The 22,068-nt window shown below is 46.4% G+C and overlaps 1 protein-coding gene across 1 annotated transcript in view; it reads left to right on the top strand.

Moving 5' to 3' along the window:
• LOC142582712 (neuronal acetylcholine receptor subunit alpha-10-like) overlaps positions 1-22,068 on the top strand; it is a 62,255-nt gene that overhangs the window by 8,062 nt on the left and 32,125 nt on the right. The window contains exon 2 of the mRNA XM_075692676.1: positions 20,840-20,988. Coding sequence (XP_075548791.1) covers positions 20,840-20,988 — 149 coding nt within the window. The remainder of the gene's footprint in view (positions 1-20,839; positions 20,989-22,068) is intronic.

Raw genomic sequence — 22,068 nt, 5'->3', positions numbered from 1 at the left:
TATATGTTTAGTGTTTGTTTCTTTTTTTCATGTTTTGTCTGCCACATTTGTCTTTTCTGTATATTGTATTTTGGGAATTCATTTTTAAGGCTACCATTCCGAAGGCTAGATAGCTGTTCCTGGGTACCACGATAGGCAATTGATTGATTGATTGATTGATTGATTGATTGATTGATTGATTGATTGATTGATTGATTGATTGATTGATTGATTGATTGATTGATTGATTGATTGATTGATTGATTGTCAGCACCGTCATCATCATTAGGTTTGTAGGCTCGAAAACAAAAAGGAACAGAGCCGGCAGCTGCAGATAGCAAGCCCAGCTGCTCTTAAAGGAGGAGAGAATAAAAACATAGAAACGGAAGAAAGAAAAAAGGGAAGAAAAGAGAAAGCAAATAATAAGACGACAGATCCCAATGACTAAAGTAAAACGACGACAAAGAACAGAACACAGACAAACGGGAACAAAAAGGCGTCGATGCTTTTTCGCACAAGATAAATGGAAAATGAGAGCTCCAAAAACAGGATAGCACGATATCTCGTCGTTGACTACACAAGTAGCGTAAGTAGGAAAACAAGAGAAAAAAAAGAGAAGAAGGAAGCTGATGCATCACGAACCTGAAGCCAACCGACTACTTGATTAACCCCCTCATTATATTGCAAGAACCACATGAGCCAGGACGTATCAAGCAACGCTGGCTGACATGCTTAATGAATCTGCAAATGACGCTGCATAGGTTAAAGTTACTTCAGGAGAACAAAAGCCAGTTGTAGACATTCTAATTTTCTTTTCTAACTTTTCTAACTTGTGTTTATATCGTGATGCATTTGTTCGGTTCGCGCCGCTTGTAGTCTAACCGCGAGTCATAAACCGCAAGGAAATATCCTTAAATAGCGTTTATTTATTTTTTCCTTTCTTTTTTTCTTCGCGCATGCAGGTCATGCTACAGCGTCAATTACATTCCCGTTCCTCCGTAGGGCATAATCTAATGAACACCGCCACGGAGACTCCGCAAATTCGCTTGTGCCTGCCGGTAAAGAACTAATATAATATATGTGTACTAATTATCCTTTGAAAGAAACCTAAGGAACAGTACTAATCATCTTATCCTCAATTCCTTAACCGCGGTCGCTTTCGAACGGAAGCCCTCGCTACAGAATCTGACTAATCACTTTTTCCTTCCTATAGAATAGCCCATCTCATTAGCCGTAATTTCGGTTACAACGCAAGACACGGCTTATATTTATTGCCTGCGCCAAGAAAGAAAGACAACTACATTTAGGCGTGGTATGACATCTTCCCGGGAATGTCTTCCGGCATATAAATGGTTTAGCATGTGGCATGCTGACTTGTTTACACTCGTGTGTGTTCGTATTCAGATCGAAAAGACGGAGCACTGCTACCTTTGCAAATCAGCGCTAACACGTTCACTGCCACACTAACTAGCAGTTTTCTACCGCGACCCGCAACATACTGCATCGTTATCGCCGCACATTAAGGAGACAGCGCAGGAAAGTAACCACCGCTTACATAGTCAAGAAAGGATTAGCTTTCACTAAAGGCTAAACTTTCTCACGCTGCGAGGTTGCAGTACGCCGGCTGCCCAGAACTCGCAATTACCGCGCGGACGCGTTCCCGCGAGGCTTCGCCCCTGCGCACGAGCCGGTGCGATCCGCCCGCGTCTTCTCCCGAAGATGTGCGGAGTTCGATCGCAGGCTCCTCTGCCACAGCGCGTTGCCGCAGTGCACCGCACTCGCAAGACACGGAAAGCTTAGCGGCACGTGCTTGCGCTCAAGATATGCACGCCGAATCCGTTCGACGGGGCGTTCTATAAATCTCCTTCCCACCCACCCCACTTTCCCCTACACCCGCTCTCCCATTCCCTTATGGCCCCCGCTAGCCGCGGGACCCTGCATTAATCGCGGTTATCAACCCCGCGTCCGGTGCTCTCGAACGCCGCTTCTCCTTCTCCTTGTCTTTGTCCCGTTTACTTTTTTTTCTCTCTCGTGTTCTCTATGACTACCCCCCCCCCCACACGCCTACCACCACTCACAATATCTCTCCCAACCGGCCATCGCATCTCGCGTAATTCTTTTTCTTTTTTTTTTCTTTTTTTTTCTTGAGGGGGGAGCGGCGGCGGCTCCGTGCCGGTTGGGAGGTGCGCGAAGACGCCATTATCTACACCGTCGACGAGACGCGCTCCGGCAAAAGCCAGGGTTGCGGCAAACGGAGATCGCTCGTTCCCAGACCCGCCGGCGTCCCTTCGCGAAGCTCGTTCCACGCACTTCAGCGCCGCTGCGTGGTAACTAGCGGCCCGTTCTTCCTCCTCGGTTCGACGTATGCCTCGAGAATGCGCCCGTTTGTCACGCTAATCGCGAGGAGCCGTAATAAACTTACCAGAGGCGGCTGAAGTCGCAATGAAAGCGCTTAAATGCCGTGAAGAAGGCAATGCAGTCGCGACCAATGGTGAACGAAGGACAATACATTTCTTTTTTCACGTCTTTTCATTCTTCTAGAGTAGGAAAAGTGGGAGATTTCGGAACGTGGTCAAGTCGGGAGCAAGATTACGAGCATTCTCTGGATCTTTGCTTGTTGCTTATGATTCGCTATACGTCTGTCTTTTTTTTTTAATCGCATTTCGCCTGAAACAATCAGTGCAAAAATTACGTGCCCCTGTCTTTTGTGTTCAGTGTCTTCCGGCAAGAGTTGACGCTTCGCTTATTTCTTCGCAGTCACGTTATCTTACGTTTCCTTCAGTTCCAATGGCTGTAATTTGAGAGAAAACTTCATCTGGAGGCAAACCTTGATTTATTTTTAAGTGAGAGAGAGAGCAAATGATAAATGACAGGCAGGGAGGTTAACCAGGACTAAGCCCGGTTGGCTACCCTACACTGGGGAAAGGGAAAAGGGCAGAGAAATATTTAAAAAACAAGAGAAAGTCCACTCGTGATATCGATCGGTCACTCAGTCCGGATCACAGACGGTGACTTAATCCTATCAGCCTCATTAAAACTCCTGTTAATAGTAGTGCCGTCGTAAGCAACCGCGAAAATTGCTTTAATAATGTTCCCTGCATAAAAAGAACGAGTGTACTACTTAGCAACTTCGTAACAAATATACATGTTGCATTTCGTTTAACAAACTTTATTAACACTGCACTTAAGCAGATAAAATTAGCGCGAAAGTTTCTTGATTTTTTGTGAACGTATTATATTTTACATAACTCATATTTGTTCTAAAGCTTGACATTATAATTCAATTCAGTGCGCTTTTTACGTCCTAATGGGTGTAATCGACAGCAGCCTTAACTGTGTAAGCTACTTCCAACATGACAGCGTTTCTGATTTCAATTATCTAAAAGAATACGAAAGGCACCTACGAAAGGGCAGACGCATAAAAACACGGACACAAGAAAAATGACACGGACAACACAGAGGAAGTTGTTTGGGTTGCTTCTTCTTCTCATTTTATTCCTTATTCAAGTTCAGTTTCTTTTCTTCTTTTTTTTCCCTTCTTTTTATAGTTTCATCGACGGCGCGAGTTGGAAAACTCGCGGAATCTGCACGACTTGGAAAGCGAAGTCAGGATTACGCAACTCTCGCATTTTAGGCAAGCATCCTTACTCCCGCACACGCCAGCACAATGATGTCACAAGCAAGCCAGCGTTTAATGGCAGACAGAATAAAATAGAGCTCCTTATCCAAACAAGTAGGCTTTGTTGCATGCACAATAGTTCAACGGCAAAGTGTTATTTACAGAACGCAAGTATCGCGATGTTATTTCCCAGGAAAGAAGATCATGCAACGGTTCCGTCCATTCTCTTTCGGGTTCTTGAAGTTCGCCCCACGGAACCAATAATAAAATGGCTGCACAAGACTTTCAAAAATACATCTTCCTAGTTAAAGCAGGGAGCTCTGCCCTCCTACAACCTGTCGTTAAGAAAATTGTCAGTCGTCAACACGTATTTCGTTCGGATCCTTGTTCACGAAACGGGATTAGAGCTCTGAGTCGCGCAAAAACGCACGCAATAGCTCCAACCCACCGCAATGCCGAAGAAGAATTGTAAGCTGTAAGAACTCGATGGTTAAATCTATTTCGAACAAGAGGTATTGTATTAAGCGTTACGTTTGCGCACTGTGCAAAGCTCAGAGCTACCGACAGGAAACATCTTGGGCCGGTAGTTATTTCGCGTGTCTACACCTCGTTTGTCTCACAATAATTGCACGCATATTTAATTCAACATCACGCCATCACGTGCGCCTGAAATAGTTCACGCCTCCCCAAAACCAGCTCGTCCATATTGCCAGCGATGTGCAGTACGTGCTTTGGCACTTTTATTAAAAATGACTGCGTCCCCTAAACAGACTGCATAAGGAAACTAATCACCATGTCACAAGATTTATGGAGCTGATTATGTTTCCATTATTGTACTAAGAACTGCACATGGCACTGGTATTTCTTTGGTGCTGTTGTAAAGCCATCGCAGTTGTAAATGCTATGTTGCTTTTCGCGTTTCCTTTGGCTTTTAACAACTTAGCGAGGAGCACGTTAATTAGATATGTTTCTACGTTACTTCTATTACTCTTCATCAAAAATTCTAATAGAAAACAAGATACTCCTTTATACTATTTAAAGCTCTGCCACGCGTTTCTCGCTTCAGGTACGTCCCTATAGAAAATTCGCGGTAACAAGAATAGGAGAGGAGGAAGACTATCTCGTTGTTCCGCACTGCGACTATGAACAGCCCCGGTCACACTTCCTTTCTTCAAAAGCTCTACGCGTTAATGCAAGTCAACGTGCCGCTCTAAAATCTCAAAACTGGCCCAGCGATGGCTAAATAATTTTCGTGGACCTTCCGCTACGCACATTTTACGCTCTACCTATTTACAGCGCCCCACCGCTTACTACCGCTTCCTGCTTCAAGTGTAAGCAAATAAGCGCATCACGAACACCTGCTAATCCTCCGCTAGCTTCGAGTTCTCGAAAAATCAAAATTGTTTACCTGTACGCACCGCTCTATTTCTTTTATCGCCGTATTTGCACGGTGGATCTCTACCCGCTAACGACCTCTGCATAATCTTCTTTGACGAGCGTTGTTTCCTTTTCCTCTCTTTCTTTTTTTTATGTAAGGAGTCATTAGCCTTTTATACCACAACACTCCTGCATAGTCGGCAACTTTATTTTAGACGGAGCGCCACCAGGCGCATTATATTTAATAGACGCTTGCCAACACCTGGTCGTAGCGCACATCTAAGCTCGCGTTAACTATTTACAGGACGGTGTTGAGTGCTGCCGTAGTCTTTTAATAACGACCGACTACGAGCAGTATAGGTTGGTGTGCGCAGCCTGGCGAACAACTTTTCATCTTTTGCCTTTTTTTTTCTTCTTCTTTTCATCTCACCACTCCCAAGTATAAATAACTGCTGTTCCCATGTCGGCAAAGTGGGGCTTTGTTTGCGAGATGCGCTAGTCTGGCTTCTCGTGCGCATAGATCTGGGCTTCGCGGCATCCAACGTTCGCAGTTGCTGCTGCTGCCTTCGATGAAGCTTTAACTAGAGGGGAATTAGCCAGACGCATCGCGTGCGCGGAGGTGTAAATGGGAAGGTTGTGAGGGGGAGGATACCGGTCTCTCGGGCTTGGCTGAAAATTTTCAGTAGAGAATGCACGAAGCATAAAGAGCGAACCTGCAAGGCGTACCTGCGTGTCTGCCAGCTGCATTTAAGTGCCGTTATCCCTGAAAAATCTGCTCTAACGAACATTAACGAGCCTAAATGCGAGGTCTAAAACCAGGTTACGCTACGCGAGTGTGTGCCGAACGCAGTTTCATGTTTATATTACATCGGCAAGAATATTCGGCGCCATCCGCAGCGTGTGAGTGCACGGAAGATGAACGGTTATTTGATAAACTTCCGCTTAGCATATGTTATTTTCTCTCTCTCTCTCTCTCTCTCTCTCTCTCTCTCTCTCTCTCTCTCTCTCTCTCTCTCTCTCTCTCTCTCTCTGATTTTAGTTCAGTGATCTTTACCTGCAGCGGTAGCCCTGTGCCTATGACGTCGCGCTACATGAGCTCGAAGTCGCGGTTTTGGTCCCGGTCGCGCCAGCCGCACTTCTGTGGGAGCGAAATTCAAAACGCTCACGTGCTTAGATTAAGGTGCACGCACGTTAAAAAAACAACAGGTCGTCAGCGTTCCCCCGGAATCCCTAATTACGGCGTGCGTCATAATCAGATCCCGACCGAACATGACTGGTTGGTCTCGAGTGGTCATTGATAAGAAAGGAATAAAATCGAGTGAAATTAATTTTGTAACGTGTGTGGCGCCGTCTATAATCTCCGTCACTTGCTTTATGCGTTAATCAGCATGCAAGAAGCTGCGAAAACATCTTCACCTTGTACCCCATACAAAGACCGAGCTTCTCTGCATTACAGAAAGCAAGAAAGCATATTAGATGTTTGCGTAGTTCCTCCCATACACATTTTCGTTTTCAAGGTGTTTTGTACTTGTGTTTAGAAGTGAAAAACAAAAGATTAGCAACGTGAATCAACGAAAGTGAGCCTGGTTACTGCTATGGAGACTAACATGGAGCAATAGAGGTGATCGAAATATTCCATTTCTTCCATTTAAATGGCAAGAAAAAAATTATGTGCTTGATGTGTTCATTTATTTTCTTCTTCTTTTAGGACAGACAGCTCATTGTTCGGTTTCTTTTCCTCGGTTGTAGAAAAGCACAAAATAAGCGTACTTTTCAATTAACACAATACGATTACGGCGGGCAATCATCAAACAATTACGTTTGGTCTCTTCCTGTTTATTTTTCTTTGCTCTTTAAGCTATTCCCCACTATAAGAGTTCAAAGAAGGAAACCTCCACGTGCCCATTTACTTAAAACATATGCTTTTCTTGGGTGGGTGTTCTGGTCGTTTAGTTGCTCTCTTCACTTACAATAAAAGTGCGAAGTCAGCTTTCTTTAAACTGAGACGATATAGTTTTTCCGTTCTTTCCTTTGAAGGGCAGTCATTCTTACGAGGCATTAAGTTTAAATTTGAAACAAAAACGAATAATTTCAACGCCCGCGTTCAATGAAAGCGTATTTCACTACTGATCGTCTCCAACGACTGGCATCGTACTCTCGAACTGCTATATTTTTTTTTTCAGCTTCGACAAAAGCACAGAGCCAACGTAACGCTTCAGTAAAACGTACTTTCGCCTTGCGATCTCCCTCGAAGCGTAGATTGATTTCGTGACTTTGCCTTCAGTTTAATCAACACCGGAGAAAAAGAAACTGAACCTACTAATTCGTATGAAAAGACTACGACTACAATCTCCTTTCCATCTTACCTGTAACTCTCATTTATCTTCTGGGCTTAACATTTTCTGTCGATATTATCCCTCCCTCGCTTACTTTTTTTTTTCTTTTTTTGTAGTGACCTACTTGTCTTGCGCGCTTCTTCATCCACACGTGTTCCCAAACACAGCTTGGTATTTTAATTCCAGAGGGGTCAATTCCAGAGGGGTCAATTCCAGACCTTTTAATATCCCTTCGATCCTTCAGAACTCAGTGCTGTAACGAATTGACCTTCAACAAGCTCCCATGAGCACGTGTACACGCGGCTGACTTTATTTCGTTTTCGCCTTCACCCAATCAATGCGGGGAAAACGGTGTTCCTCCATTCTAAGCATAGCTTGCCACTCCGATTGATCTGCCTACGTGTTACTTTGCCTAAGATTGCGTCACATCTTTTTTTCTTGGTCAAATTGTGCGCCAGGTGTTTGGGAGGAGGCAATGTACAATACAGAACGAGTGAAATATGAATGTTATTTTATTTGAGTTAAGAAGACTTGATAAAAAGTAGCAACAACAAGCGTTTTCGCACGTCCCTGGCGTCGATATTGTAGCTTTAAAACACCGTGTCACACGCACTGAGGAACATATTTTTGACAAATAGCTTAGACGATGAGCCTTGTAGAAGCTTACAAACAAAATGAACATCGTCTTAGGTTGCGACTGGCTTGCAGTTCTCAGTATTAAGGTAGGCTCCAAACGTTAAAATAACGAAATTACTTAATAATGTTACTTTAGCGTATAGTTCCTAGCTTTTATTTATCGCAGACAGAGTGCCCTAAAGGGATAATTTAAAGCACGCATAACGGCTTCAAATAAAAGTTGTGAAAGCCTAACCATGTCCCTTCAATAAAGCATTAAAGAACCGTGGCTTAACTTGGAATACATTGTTTATCACAGCGACAAAGTTGCCAACTCATGTGGTTTCGAAGCCCAATGGTTAAAAGCACGTTATGCTCCTCAAAGAAGGGCGCGCGATACGGCAACGCATTCCGTTACTTGACGTCAACCGCAGCTCGCGCCGCTAGGAAGCGTCATTCAAACTTCACTGAGCTGATTCCCGGTCATAAAGTCGAGTTTGTGTTCTGCTACGTTTTGAGGCGTAACTTTTTCCTGTGCAGCTTGTGCTATTAGAACCGACTGAAAATCAGAACAGCGCAGCGCGTGCTCTTTATTAAAAGAAACGGTGACTAACGATAAGTGACGGGCACGAGGATACGTGGAGACAAATTTAGTGTGCCTCGACCGTCAACCGCGAAATAGGTTGTCGCAGCCTAGAGGTGCGACCGTAATGACGGGCACATCAGCGTGAAAAGGTGGAAACCGCGCCATGCGCAGGTGATACACATCGTTGTACGGACTATTTAATAAATGTACAGGCGAATAACGTGCGAGTGCATTAAACAAGGCTTCGTGCGTGATCACCAGTATGGGAGCATTTCGGCTGTTCATTTGCGCAACGCTAGAGCAAGGGGGGACCGCAACTCTCTCTCTCTCTCTCTCTCTCTTTCTCTCTCTCTCTCTCTCTCTCTCTCTCTCTCTCTCTCTCTCTCTCTCACTCTCTCTCTCTCTCTCTCTCTCTCTCTCCTCGTCACCAACTGATCGAGCAGTTCAGCCACGTCCTTCTTTCGGGCGTAACTGCGAGGAGCGGACTTGTGCGCTCAGCACGTTCAAGAGGAGCTCAGAGACCACACCGAGTCGCCTCGTTCCTACCGGACAGCGAGAATTTGGTGGCTTCGCTGGTGCTTTCGCAACGTCCTCTCCGTTCTGTCCTTTTTCTTCCTCTTTCATTTTTCACGCTTTTCTTTCGGCATGTTTTCACTGGACGATGGCGACGCGCTTCTCGAAGCTGCGTCGCCACTCGTTCGGCTTTTGTTTCGCTCCGCTCAAAGATGGATCGCCCCGGGGAGCTGCGTGGCTCGCAAGATCGCTTTTTCATAGAAGGCGCGACGGCTTCCTCCACTGTTCCTGCTCGCCGCGCCGCCGTACAATCCAGGCTAAAGAAGACAACACAAGTAGAAGCGATACGCAAAGAAAAGAAACGAAAGCAAGTCGGGTTCGTGCGTTAGCCACCGCCCCACCGTACGCTCGTGCGCCGGCCAGTTCCGCGCAGTGAAACAAGGGCTGCGGCACTGCTCTCACCAATACAAACAAGCGAGCGCAGTTGTCAACATGCCGCCGCTTCGCTAGTTTTAACTGTGCCTAACTTTGGACGTCCGTCGCGATGTGCGCTCGCCGGGAAACGAGTCTACAGCGACGACCTCAGGTGTAGAAGCCACTAAAGAAAGCAGGGTCGCAGGAAGGCGCGAATGAGGGACTATATCTTGTCGCGTAGCGAATGATGGCCCCCCTCAACGCGGCGGGACTTCCTTCGAGCCGGTAAACACGGGGGGAAGCACGGAGACAACATCGAGCGTGCTGCTACGGGCTCCGCCTTCTGCTTGTAGCGCTGCCGGCTGCTATCGCGTTCGCCCGAAATGCGGACGAAGTGCGCTCGGAGGGGGAGCCGTGTGGAACAAACATGGGACGAGAAAACAGAGCTGAAAAGCCTCGCCATACTTCGTTCTTGCCTCGTCTGTTTGTTTTAGTCCATGCGACTCCAAAAGTGCCTGCGGTCTTGTCCAAGCGGAGAGCTTCTCGTCTTATCGTTGAAGGGCCCGGTCGCACTTCGTATCTTGGGGCGTCTTCGGCTGCCCTCTCAAGACGTCGTTTCGACAGAGAGTAAGTAAAGTCCTTGCCCACTCGACGAGCCGAAGCGAAAGCACGCTTTCCTCCATTTTCGGGAGTGGCTGTTGAAGAAACAAGGACGTTTTTAATTACGTTTATTCACTTCGTCGTTTTCCCGTTGCAGAGTCCGTCACTGTTTCAAGTGGTCCTTGAAAAATTGCTCAACACTGTACTCAAATAAGTCAATGTTTAATTACTGTCATGGTCCCGGCCGGTGCACATGGCTACACTTAAGCGGTAGATGTGTATAATGTCACGCTATTGGCTAGCGGTGCACTTGTCACAACGCGCAGGTGAAATTTCAGAGCACCGTCCTGTACACGAACAAAACTTATTGCTTCAAATACGGGAGAACTTCAGTGAAAAAAACGAAACAATGACGCCGAAACAGGGTTTCGTAACAAAAACCTTAGCTTTGCGCGTCCAACTTCTAAGGGTAGCATAATAAGAAAATGCAGGGAGAAACCAAGACATAGCTTTCCTGTTACTTCTTTTATAGGCTAGTCAATAGACATTCGTGGGTTTTCTTTCTGACATAAAATTAGCATTCCAGCACTACGACGCAAGATGGCTCGAAGTGAAAGTGCTGAAATTCGTACGGATGACAAATGTTTGCGTTATTCAATACGTGCCACCAAGACAGAGCTTTACGTTAGCTCCGCCTTTGCAGTGAGACCACAAAGCGAAATTACGCTCAGAATGGCTGCACAATACAGAAGCGTGGCGCAGCGCGAAATTATAGTATGCTGGTAAAACATATTTAGCAAACAAAAATCTGCTTTGCCTGTCTAGGTCGCCTGCCATGTGTGGTGCTTCGAACCTGAACTGTAACTAACAACCGACCGTCCGGACATGTCTTTCTTTAATTCATGTTCTCGCAGCATGTAAACATATGAACGTGCACATCGATACGCATCCGGATATATGGCAAAATAACAAGGCGCATTCGTTAGTCCACTGTTCTAAATTGTAAAGAAAAAGAAAAACGGTGACAGTAATACTCCATCGGCATAGATGATGCGATAGTTTTGCGCTCAACGATGCGGGCACCACAGATACGCGCTAGATGCGCGCTTCCGTCAGGGAACACGTGTCATTCACGAGCGGCGCGAGAGCTTTGCACTCGAAGGCCTGAACAAAATCCGGCACGCGCCGCATGTACCAGTGTCCAAGGCGCAGAGCGTCATCGTGTCCCATCGGCCGGAGTCGAAACGCGCACACGTTGCTCACGAAATAAGTCATGTAAAACACCTGGCTCGCCGAAACCCTGGCACTGCCCCAGGGCACGACTCTGTCGTGCCACCCGGAACTCTTCGCCCCTTCGGCAGCAGAATGTATCGAGAGCAGCGCGTACTCGAGACCGGTCGCCTTCTCGCCCAGCCGGTTGACGGCGCACGTCTTGAAGCGTCTCAGCGACTCGCGACTTCCGTGGCTGACGCTGTCCAGGGAGAAGACTTCCCGCCATATGGCGTTGGCGACGTGCGCACCGACCAACGCGACGTTCACGAAGGCGTCCGTGTCGTTTCTCCGGGGCAGCATCGAGTACAGGGTTCCGGACACGAACAGTTCGCCGCCGCGCACCGTGGCGCTCGCGTCGTGCAGCCCGCGCTCCAGGGTCCACCAGGTGCCGGCGTCGAGGGACGCGCGCTTAAGCGCGAGCCGCTGCGCGTGACTCCTGACGGCGAGGACGTTGCTCCAGTAGACGGACGTCATTTCCGGTACGTTTTCCTTGTCCGCCGACAATCCGTCCAGGGCCTCGTGGAAAGACCGCAGCTTCAGGTCTTGCAGCATGTGCTTCAGCTTGAGGCTGTCTCGGCTGGCGCCCAGCAACTTCTTGGTCTGGTCGATCACGACCGCTACCATAAGGCTGAATACCTGAAAAAACAAACGACTCTAGTTTGTCGATGTGCACTATAATACAATCGTTCCGCAACGCAAAGCTGTGGAGTATTGAGTCGAAAATGCACAAATAAGTCAATAGAGCGATGCCAGGCTACGACGTGTCAGGGTGTGCTCTCTCTTGCTCGGTTGTCTTGCTTGGGCTTCTTTAATGTATTGATGAACGATCTACTTGTGAGTGCCGGCAACTTGGATGAAGTGTCTCGGAGACGACGTTATGCAAGAGTGGATTTCGAAAAACTGAGAACGTCATAAGTATTCAAAGCTGGGCCTGTAGCACAGCAGTACTACAGTCTGGTTCATAAGAACAGGCACCGGTAGCAAACAACGGCTTAGGTGGCCGACAAATAGTAAACCGGAAAAAAACATCATCGTGATTTCGGCGTCTGGTATTCATTTCATAACTCTTTAGCGGCGTGTATACAAATCATAATCTTGAACAGACCGTCATGGCGAACCTGAGCTCCCATTTATGTTAATGACTTAGTAATGAATGCTCGCAGAGCCAGAAGCGTTATTCTGCTATAATGGGTAATAGAGTCATTGGTTTTCTGCATCAAACCTTATTCGTCTCAGAAGGCAGCAAGCAGAGGGGGTCAAGTAGTGAAATTACATGAAAGAAAAATAGAACAGGTACTTGCAGCTGAATTATCTACGCTGCAGCTAAATTTGCACTTCGTTGCCACGGAGAATCCAGGCTACACGCTCTCATATTACACGCTGCTGTGCGGCTTCTACTGCCTCCGACTGCTCGCGATGAGAGGGTTTTATGGCAGACTGAAAGCTAGCCGCTAGGATAACCCAACAATCTTTGAGGACGTGTTCGATGCGACCAGTTCAACCGTATCTCACGAAAGTAAATTATTTAAGGAAATGTCGTAGGGCTTAGTTGTTGCATGACAGAAAATAGGAAGACCCTTTCGGGAAAGAAGTGACCCCGACAGTTATGCGCAAATAAACAGTACAAAGTGTCCTTCATGTCTATTTCTGTCAAGTGTCGTGGTCGCTCGCTTCGCGCAAGAATATTCCCATTTAATGTCAATTATGTAACCCTCTGTATAAGAGGAAGCTTTATTTCGGGGGCAGATGTCCTAATACAGCGGAACGAAGAAATTCTTTTTTTCTCCGCAACCACTGCACCGAATTTTATTAGCTTATTGCATTTAAATAATTAAAATAAAGTAATTACGAAGCAAATTTTATATTTAGTTCGTCCGTTGTTTTATAAAAATGGAAGAAAACTGAAGTTTCAATAAACAAAACAATTCCGTTTACAACTCTAACTCAGCAATGAAAAAAGGATATCAATTCGCTAAACCGCATGTTATGATACATCTAAAGCGCACAATATTGATGTGATTAAAGCCCTCTGAAGTTCACCACTAGTTTGTGAGTAGGCCTTCCTCAAAAAGCTCGTAAACATTCTAATAAAGTTCACGTGAGCTGTAAACGCATACATCAAATTTGTCAGCTTTAGATGCTCTAAAAGACGCGGGTTTCAGAACTACACTATATATTGTTGGCGCAGAGGTACCGACTTCTGAACTTCGCGCTTCAATTTATTTGCAACTTACCAATTTCCGACAGTCTTTTGCAAAAAGCTTCCAGGTACTAAATCAAAATTTCGCTTTACAGTCACTAAAATTTAGCTTTTTCCCTCAAACGCAACAAATTTCATTCAAAGCAGTCAAGTGGTTATCTCGCGAAAACATTTCTGCTTTTTACGTGCATTTGAATACGGACATTGGAGGTGGCCCCGAGCTTCGTCTTAAAATAGCAACACGTGTAGCACCGCATATGACTGGACAAAAATAATGGATGAAATCGGATCGCAAAACCAACACGTAATGAAAGGGTGCACTGTCCATACCATCGTCCATCGTCTAGGTGCACTTTGTACAACTCAGCGCTGCCGCTTCTGCCACCGCGCCTATGTAGCCAGATTACCTGAGAGAGATAGACGTTCCGTTGTGACGATTTTATGCGTTCAGACGTGGCCAGGGCCCATAAGGCCCGCAGGGACTCCGTTTTGTCATCGCAGTAGTGTCCGTTGGCCGAAGATTCAGGCGGGTGGGCCGCCGTAAGGAACTCCATCTCGTACAGACCCTCCATCGCCCGGAGCACGACGTACGCAATGGCCGCGGAACTGCGCTCCGGTGCAATTAACGCTTCCAAAACGCGTACAGCGCCGTCGCTAGCATGGATCGTGACAGGGCTTTTCCGCTCCAGAACGCCGGCTGAAGTTAGAAAAGGCTTCCAGTTACTTAAGAGAGCGTCAGAGTCCAGCACCTGCTGTCTCCCAGAGCGGTGGCGGCGAGCGTCCCAGTCTATGCTGGCTGAAGACGAGAGGTTTGACCTCCTAACCAGGTCTGTGTGCAGATCAGTCAGTTCCTTCAACGTCGTGGTGGTGTTCAGCAGACGGTTCGTCACCTGTAGGACAAGTTCGGCATTGTACTCGTTCACGCTGTTCAGAACAAGCGCTGTCAAGTTCAGGGCGGCTGGCTTCCCGCTCAGTTCCAGAGTGAATGTGGTATTCACTGCGACTGCGACGCCGTACCGGAGCTGCATGGCTCCCAGAAGTGCCAGCACGTCGGCCTGGGGCAACGGCACTCGCAGTCGAAGGGTGCTAATAAAGTTGCGCACTGCTTCGAGCAACGTCAACCCGGTGTCGACGGCCGTCTGAGAACAGCTGGCGTGGAAAAGACGCAACACTTCGGATACGGGCTCCCTGGCGGTGCCGTGAAGAACGGGAGACACGACTTCGCTCAGAAGGTTCTTCAGGGTGATGTCCAAGCGTTCGATGCCGGCGCGTCGGAAGCAGGCGAAGTTGTGGAACGAGCTGCAAGGGGCCACACTCATGTTGGACACCTGCGAGCAGAGGAGTGGTTGTTCCGCGTCTAATAAGCCAAGCTGTACGCTTGAGTATGCTGGTGCTTCAAAGGAGTACCAAGAACAACTTGCACATGAATTTAAGGAAATGAAGTGATTGTTAACAACAGCAGGAAGAGAGTAACACGCACTTACTTCCAAGAACAAAGAAATGGATTCTTGGGCAGGAGGAACATATTTCATGCAGCGTCCACAGCGACTGCCGTCCTCATAGTGGACATCTGAAGTCTTTTATACGTGGCCTAAGGGAATTTTTCTTAGACGGCCTTCCTAACTATAATGCTGCTCACCTCGAGTGATTCGACATGAACCTGCGTATTCCGCATGACTGGCAGGACATGACATGGCCGAAGCAAGACTAGCTGTTTTCTGTAGTTTGCAAGTATTTTTAAGTTGCTGTGCACCTAACATACTAAACAACAATGCCTTGCAGTGTGAAGGCAACCATGAGCGAAGGAATGTAGTTTACGTCAAATATGCTTTGAATCAAGACTTTTCATCAGTAAATTTCCCTGCTGTCAACATGCATCTCTGCACCAGAAACTACTTCGGCAGAAGTGAGTGTGCAGTAAACGGGCAGAAAGATATTGCTTTCACAAGTCTTTTTCTCAGAGCCGCCGCTGTTACACGGTCGCCTTGTTCCTAATGCCCTGACTAGCTTATAGTGCCACAATATGTTAAGGCCGGCGTTGCCCTAGTTGGTCTGGACCAGATAGAACAAAGGCATACGCAGACCTTTGTTGCAGCAGAGGCCGTAACAGTTATCGCTGTAATAGCGCTGTAAACATTATTTGCACACAAGTATTTACGGTCGAACTGGTAGGCTAGCTTGCCGACCGTCCACTCCTTGCGTGAAAATGCTTGTGGCACAGATTCGGAACTATTAACGCGCACAGACGGGTACACCTACCTCTGCTAGGGTGGTCACGAGGCGATAACAGCAGAAATCCTGATCGGAATGCAAGGCCGTGCCGGTACGGTCGGCCTTGAGGCTTAGCAGCGCCCAGCCCAGCACCGCCAGGGCAATGAACAGCGCGAACAGCCCGTAGCAGCGGTCACGGCGCCTTCCTTCCCATGGCTGGTGATCCTGGAAGACGCCGGCAGAGGACAACTCGTTGGGCAGTGCCCGAAGATTGACCTGCGCCGCATTCTGCTGCTTGACCGATGATGACGCAGCCGGGTCCATCAAGGCCATGATCTTCTTCTGAAACGAAAGCGGTACACGAGCACATTGAGATGATGATGACTGTTGTGATGATGACGAAAAACATGCAAGGCAGCGCGGCTCTCACATTGCAGGATCGTTTGTTTCCTTTCTTTCGGTCACAGTGGCAAGTGTACCTTACTCCTTGCACTTGTTCGTGAAGCCTCTTGTCGGAAGCCTCAAATTTGTCATATGCGCACCCGAGGTGTATGATCACACAAAATATAGCTTTCAGTTGCAACCTGTAGTTAGTGTTCGTCTTGATTCGTGTCATGCTGTTTGATACGTCTCGAGTGTCATGCGTTTATTCACTACAAGAACAAGAAAGACACAAGAGGAAACATTGCACAAAGCTGTGCATCGAAATGTTGCAGGAAACTACCATTATTCGTCAAAATTGCGCTAAATTGCGGCACAATACTTTTTTATATAATTTGCAGTCGCAGTTTCATGCAAAGATCATTTAGCTCTCAGTCTTTCTCTCTTTAATTATGTTCTCTTGTTGTCGCTTGTGCTCTTACTTTCATGCTTGTTTGCTTGGTTTACTGAAAACGTATAGTGTGTGAGGGCTGCTTTATATTGATGCCTATGGTCTAAATCAGAAAATCAAAATAAGACAATGGTAATAATAATTTGAAGTAATCCTGAGAGTGTGCGCGTTGCTTACTGGAGTAGTTCCTTGTAAGGCCACTGCGGCAATGCCATGCTCGTTGCACGAAGCATGGCGTAACTATGGCTCACGCTAGATCTCGGCGTTTGTACGTCAACTGGAATGGGCGCCTTACTTCGGCGAATAAATTTTAAAGTAATACTTCGGCAGCCACTCTGACTGACTTAGATTAACCACGTGTCGCTTAGTTGAACCTCGAGTAGGCTTCTCGGCAGCAAAGCAAAGTATTGAAAAGCTGTTGCGATCATCTTATTATATCCACAAATTCTGCATGTCGCTTATATTTTCTTCCGTTTTCTTGAGCCCTCATTTTCTAGATCCCCACCACCTACTTCCGAAACGAAAACGAAGAAGACAAGGTTGCTAAAGTCCCAAGCGCGGACTTTGTTTTGTCTTGTGCTTTTCGTAAAGCTAACCATCCTGACACGGCAAAATAAAAGTTTTTATGCTAAGTGGTTGCATTAGCAAGCTTCCAAATCCTTCTCTTCTTTCTCCCTTCTTTCAGACGTACTACGTAAGCCACGAAAGCTGGCTTCGTTAAATTTAAGACAGCTCGCCACAAAGTTCGGAATTAAGGTATGATGTCCAGAGAAAAATCTTCCTGATGGTGCCGATTCCGTAAAGATGGGGGAAAAAGTGTGCCCCTCTCCCAACCTCTCTTCAGCCCCTATGATAAGTATAACATTAACAGAGCACTGGATCTAGACGAAATTTTCGAACGAAGTCTGCCTAAAAGGTTTTCGATAGAGGCGCCACAACGCGGCTCCGAAGTGGCGAGGCCGCTGGCCACTTTTCCTCGCGCACTTTCCAGATTCGCCCGTGAGAGGCGCTAGCTGATCGCAAAGAGCAAAAAGGAAGAGAAAACGCAAGAAAGCTGATTTAGAGAACGTAGGAGCCCAGTCCCGGATAGCTCAGCAAAATTTGGTACCGTGCACCTCCCTCTGTGTTAAGCTGAAACCTTCCGACCCGGAGCTTCCGGGAAACACGGGAAAGGCGGTGAGGAAGGGGGGCCAAAGTTCATAAAGCGAATATTTTTGCTGATTTCGCTCCCCCTGTGCTCTGTTGCGGCAGAATTCCTGCCACATTTCATTTTCTTATTGCTTTTGTTTTTTTTTTCTGTTGCTCTTCACATCTTCGCCGGAGGAAGAAAAAAAATCGCAGCAAGAAGACGGATTCGGCACTTTTCTTTTTAACAGCGTTTGCATGCCTTCTTTCGAGGGTAACCTCCAGCTGCTTTAGGCTTACGGCGTCTGTTTTCCTCGTCGACACGGCTGCGGCACCGTCGAGCTCGCGAACGGAGAAAGTGGGAGAGCCGCAGAGAAACTTCGCGCGTCGCTGATTTCTGCAGAGTTAACGCTTCCTCGGTGAACGCGGCGCGCAGTGGCAGGAGTGGATCGGCAGACTGGAAACAAGAAGTGCTGCCTCCCGCGCCACCGATGCTTGTCTGTGTAAACAACGAGAAGTCCCCTCGTCAAAGAAGAGAAGGGCCGGCTTCGCCCGCGCAAAAGAAGCTAAGAGCGGCTCGAGAAATGTTACCACCGGGAGCAAGGCGGGGGAAATGTTTGAGGCGAAAATCTCGTTTCAGAACCCAAGGTAACTGCTGCCGGAGACAAAAGAAAGAAAGAAAGAAAGAAAGAAAGAAAGAAAGAAAGAAAGAAAGAAAGAAAGAAAGAAAGAAAGAAAGAAAGAAAGAAATAGCGGCGCCGCATTGCTGGCTTGAAAACTTTGCCGACTCTTCCGAGATAGAAAGCGTGGCTCCATAAAGTGATGTTTAATTTAAAATAGACTGGCGCCAGGAGCGGTCTTCTTAGATCCTTGCTTCATTGTCCTCGTATTGATTTTGCTGATATTTTCCGCGCTAGAGGCCTGCCTCTGTTAGCTATTTTCTATTTCCGGTTTTTTATTTTTTTCCTTTGCACCTGTCGTCGTCTACAATCTCCGCTGCGTTATCGGCGAAGAGACGTTGTCGTCGTAACACTGTCGTTGCTATGCCGCTGCTATCGTCATCGTCGTCATCGCCGTAGAATAGCCGTAGAATTGCACTCGATGGAGGACACCTCTGAAGAAGTGAGTGAAAGCAGTTCCCCTCACCTGACCGCCACCTGTTCCTCTTCCTCCTCCTCCTCGTTTTCATTGAATTGCTGGAGTATTGCATCAAATTGGGAGCGTTGGGAACGGTGGGAAAAATTGCTCTGGCAGTACGTGAGTTAGGAGCCACACAAGTCGCTGAAGTTGGCGACGTGCTAAGTAAAACCAGACAAAAAAGAAACCTCGCTAAAAAAAAGGTTCTGCAATGTGATTCCTTCCTTTCCATTTTGTGCTTTCTTTTTGTCACATAAAAGTTAAGTTCTGAAACAGTACTCCTTCTGCGAATGAGCCAGCTATGAAAAGTGAACTCGAGAGCACATTCGACTTGTGTAACTCGAGACCCGCTCGCAAAAACAGGGAGGCAACGGCCCGTATACTGCTTTTTTTTTCCCTGTTATCGGTGGCATGTTCGAGAGGGTGGCATACCCAAGAGAAAAACTCGGACAAACCAAAGGTGAACAAATAAAGAAAATTGAGCTATTCTCTGCAACTTCTCCCACGATTTTCCTTTACTAGCGCTTCAAGCCAACCTAGATAAACATCGCTTACTCACTTGCCTATTTCGTGAATGCATTATTTTTTTTCACTAATGGTTTTCTTTGCGGTATCGGGTTGCTCCTCCCGGCAGTGGCTGAACTTCGGAACGAAGGCGAAGAATGCTGCAGTTTATAGAAAGGCACATTTTGCTGGCATGTGGATGACTGCCTACGCGATACTTCAAGAGATCAGACCCGATCTCTTGCTCATTTGAAGTATCGTGTTTGTGCAGAAGAACCTTGAATGAAGGGGGGCGGGGGGCGAAGAAATTAAAAATGTAATACAAAAAAATGACTTCATACATTATGCACATTTGCAGAAGATATTATTCTATCAGTAATAAAGCATAAAGTTGGAAAGAGAGTCCCTCACTGACGTCTCAGCAGGGCCCAAACGTATTAGATAGATAGATAGATAGATAGATAGATAGATAGATAGATAGATAGATAGATAGATAGATAGATAGATAGATAGATAGATAGATAGATAGATAGATAGATAGATGGATAGATAGATAGATAGATAGATAGATACATACATACATACATACATACATACATACATACATACATACATACATACATACATACATACATACATACATACATACATAAATACATACATACATACATACATACATACATACATACATACATACATACATACATACATACATACATACATACATACATACATACATACATACATACATGCATGCATACATACATACATACATACATACGTACGTACATACATACATACATACATACATACATACATACATACATACATACATACATACATACATACATACATACATACATACATACATACATACATACATACATACTGCGTGACGCGTTGCTGTTGCTCTTTTTTTTCGTCATGCCGGTGTCGCGAGGTTGTGAGTCGGATTTGGTTATTCACTTCTGCGGCATGAATTAATCAAATGCCTTCAGTCTGCCACTCCCTACGAAGTGTTCCAGTTTGACGTGCCTAACCAAAAAGAGTAAAATGTCATGTGATTGGAGTCCTCCCACTGAGCACGCTTGTATATACAAGAATATCTCAGGATAGAAAGGAAAAAGAATCTAAAACAAGACAATATTATGAAGAAAGTTACGACTAAATGTGCCTTAGAGCCAAATTGAGAAACCCTTTTTCCTAACTCAAACATAATATTACAATGCCGGTTTCAGTTGACCGCACCTAAGAGAAAATGAAATTTAGTACGAAGGTAGACGTAAGTTATAAATGCTGCGTACGCACTAAGGTCGGCAGTCTTAACGTCTTCGTTGCGAAGCTCGCTAAAACGCATAAACAGCGCAGCGATGATCATTCCATGTGTGAGGTTGGAAAAGTTGGTGACGTGTCTTATTTCGTCGACAAGCCGCCGTGAATCGACGCCCAGCTGGCGCGCCACTCGAAGTGCTCTCACACGTGTCTCTCGTTTTTTCCCCTGTTCCCCCTGGGGGCGCAGGTTGCAGCGTCGGTCGGGCGGACGAACAGGAGTACCGGCTGACGCGCTACCTGATGTCCAACTACGACCCGGCGGTTCGGCCTTCCTTCAACTCGTCGCTGTCGCTGCGCGTGGACCTGGACCTGTCTCTACTGCAGCTTCTCGACGTGGTCAGTAGACGCACGCGCGAAGGCCTGCGCTGCGCTCGCAGTCTCGACGCTGTTCCCGCGCAAAACAAAAGCGCACGGTTGAAGAAGGAAAGTTGAGCTAGTTCGTGCGAACCCAGAATGTAACTTCGAGGCGAGCTGCGCGACTTTCAGCAGGTACGCATCATAGACTGCGAAAGCCTGCTAGTGTCGCTGAACTTTCACTTTGTTGCTGGTTTTACAAGTGCCTCGCTGACAGCAACTGACAGGTCAGCTGCTGTACTGCGGTTCTTATAATTCAACTCGCCAACTTCGTGCAGTGCGGCGAGAGCTATGGTTCGCATCGGCCGACCAGAAACGAGAACCAGACAACGTGGTCTGGTTCTCTTGTCCGCGTCTCATAAGCACTCGCGTGAAGCCGGCTGAATGGAAACTTCACGCAAGTATTAGTAGCACACAATGGGGGAGCTTTCCTTTCTTCTCCGGAACACGTGGTTGGCTGTCATTACTAATTGGCTAGCACGGGTCCTTGCCTTCACTCTGTACTGCAAGGGGTTGGTGAGATGGTGCGAAGAAATCAGCGAAAGCCCGGAATAGGGCTATGCCACGGATTGTAGTTTGAGAGAGGGAGAGAAGAAAGGGAAGGAGGTTAGATCAAATTTGTCCATTTGGGTACCGTTCACTCGGAAGAGTGAAAGAAACAAAAAGAAATTGATGGAAGGCGATTTAACCTTTGGTTGAAATCGATGAAAGACAATGTCTTCCTCGGCGAATTCGCGGTGAGAGTGGGCTGTATATTAACCGTACAATTTATTGTGAGAGTCTTGATGGGTGGCAAAATTTTGATCGACGTCAACTTGAGAGTGAATCGCGTTCCAACTTTTGTCATCAGTTATCTTCGTAATAGTAATCACCATCGCCGTAACCATGATCGTCACAATAATAATAATAATAATAATAATAATAATAATAATAATAATAATAATAATAATAATAATAATAATAATAATAATAATAATATAACCGTCATCTTTATGCTCATCACAATCATCATCATAACCATGATCATTACAATTATGCCGATCATTACAGTCCTCATCAGTC

Source organism: Dermacentor variabilis, chromosome 5 (genome assembly GCF_050947875.1).
Source record: "Dermacentor variabilis isolate Ectoservices chromosome 5, ASM5094787v1, whole genome shotgun sequence".
Taxonomy (NCBI): domain Eukaryota; kingdom Metazoa; phylum Arthropoda; class Arachnida; order Ixodida; family Ixodidae; genus Dermacentor; species Dermacentor variabilis.
The sequence above is the reverse complement of the archived record's forward strand: the minus strand, read 5'-3'. Positions and strand labels throughout refer to the sequence as shown.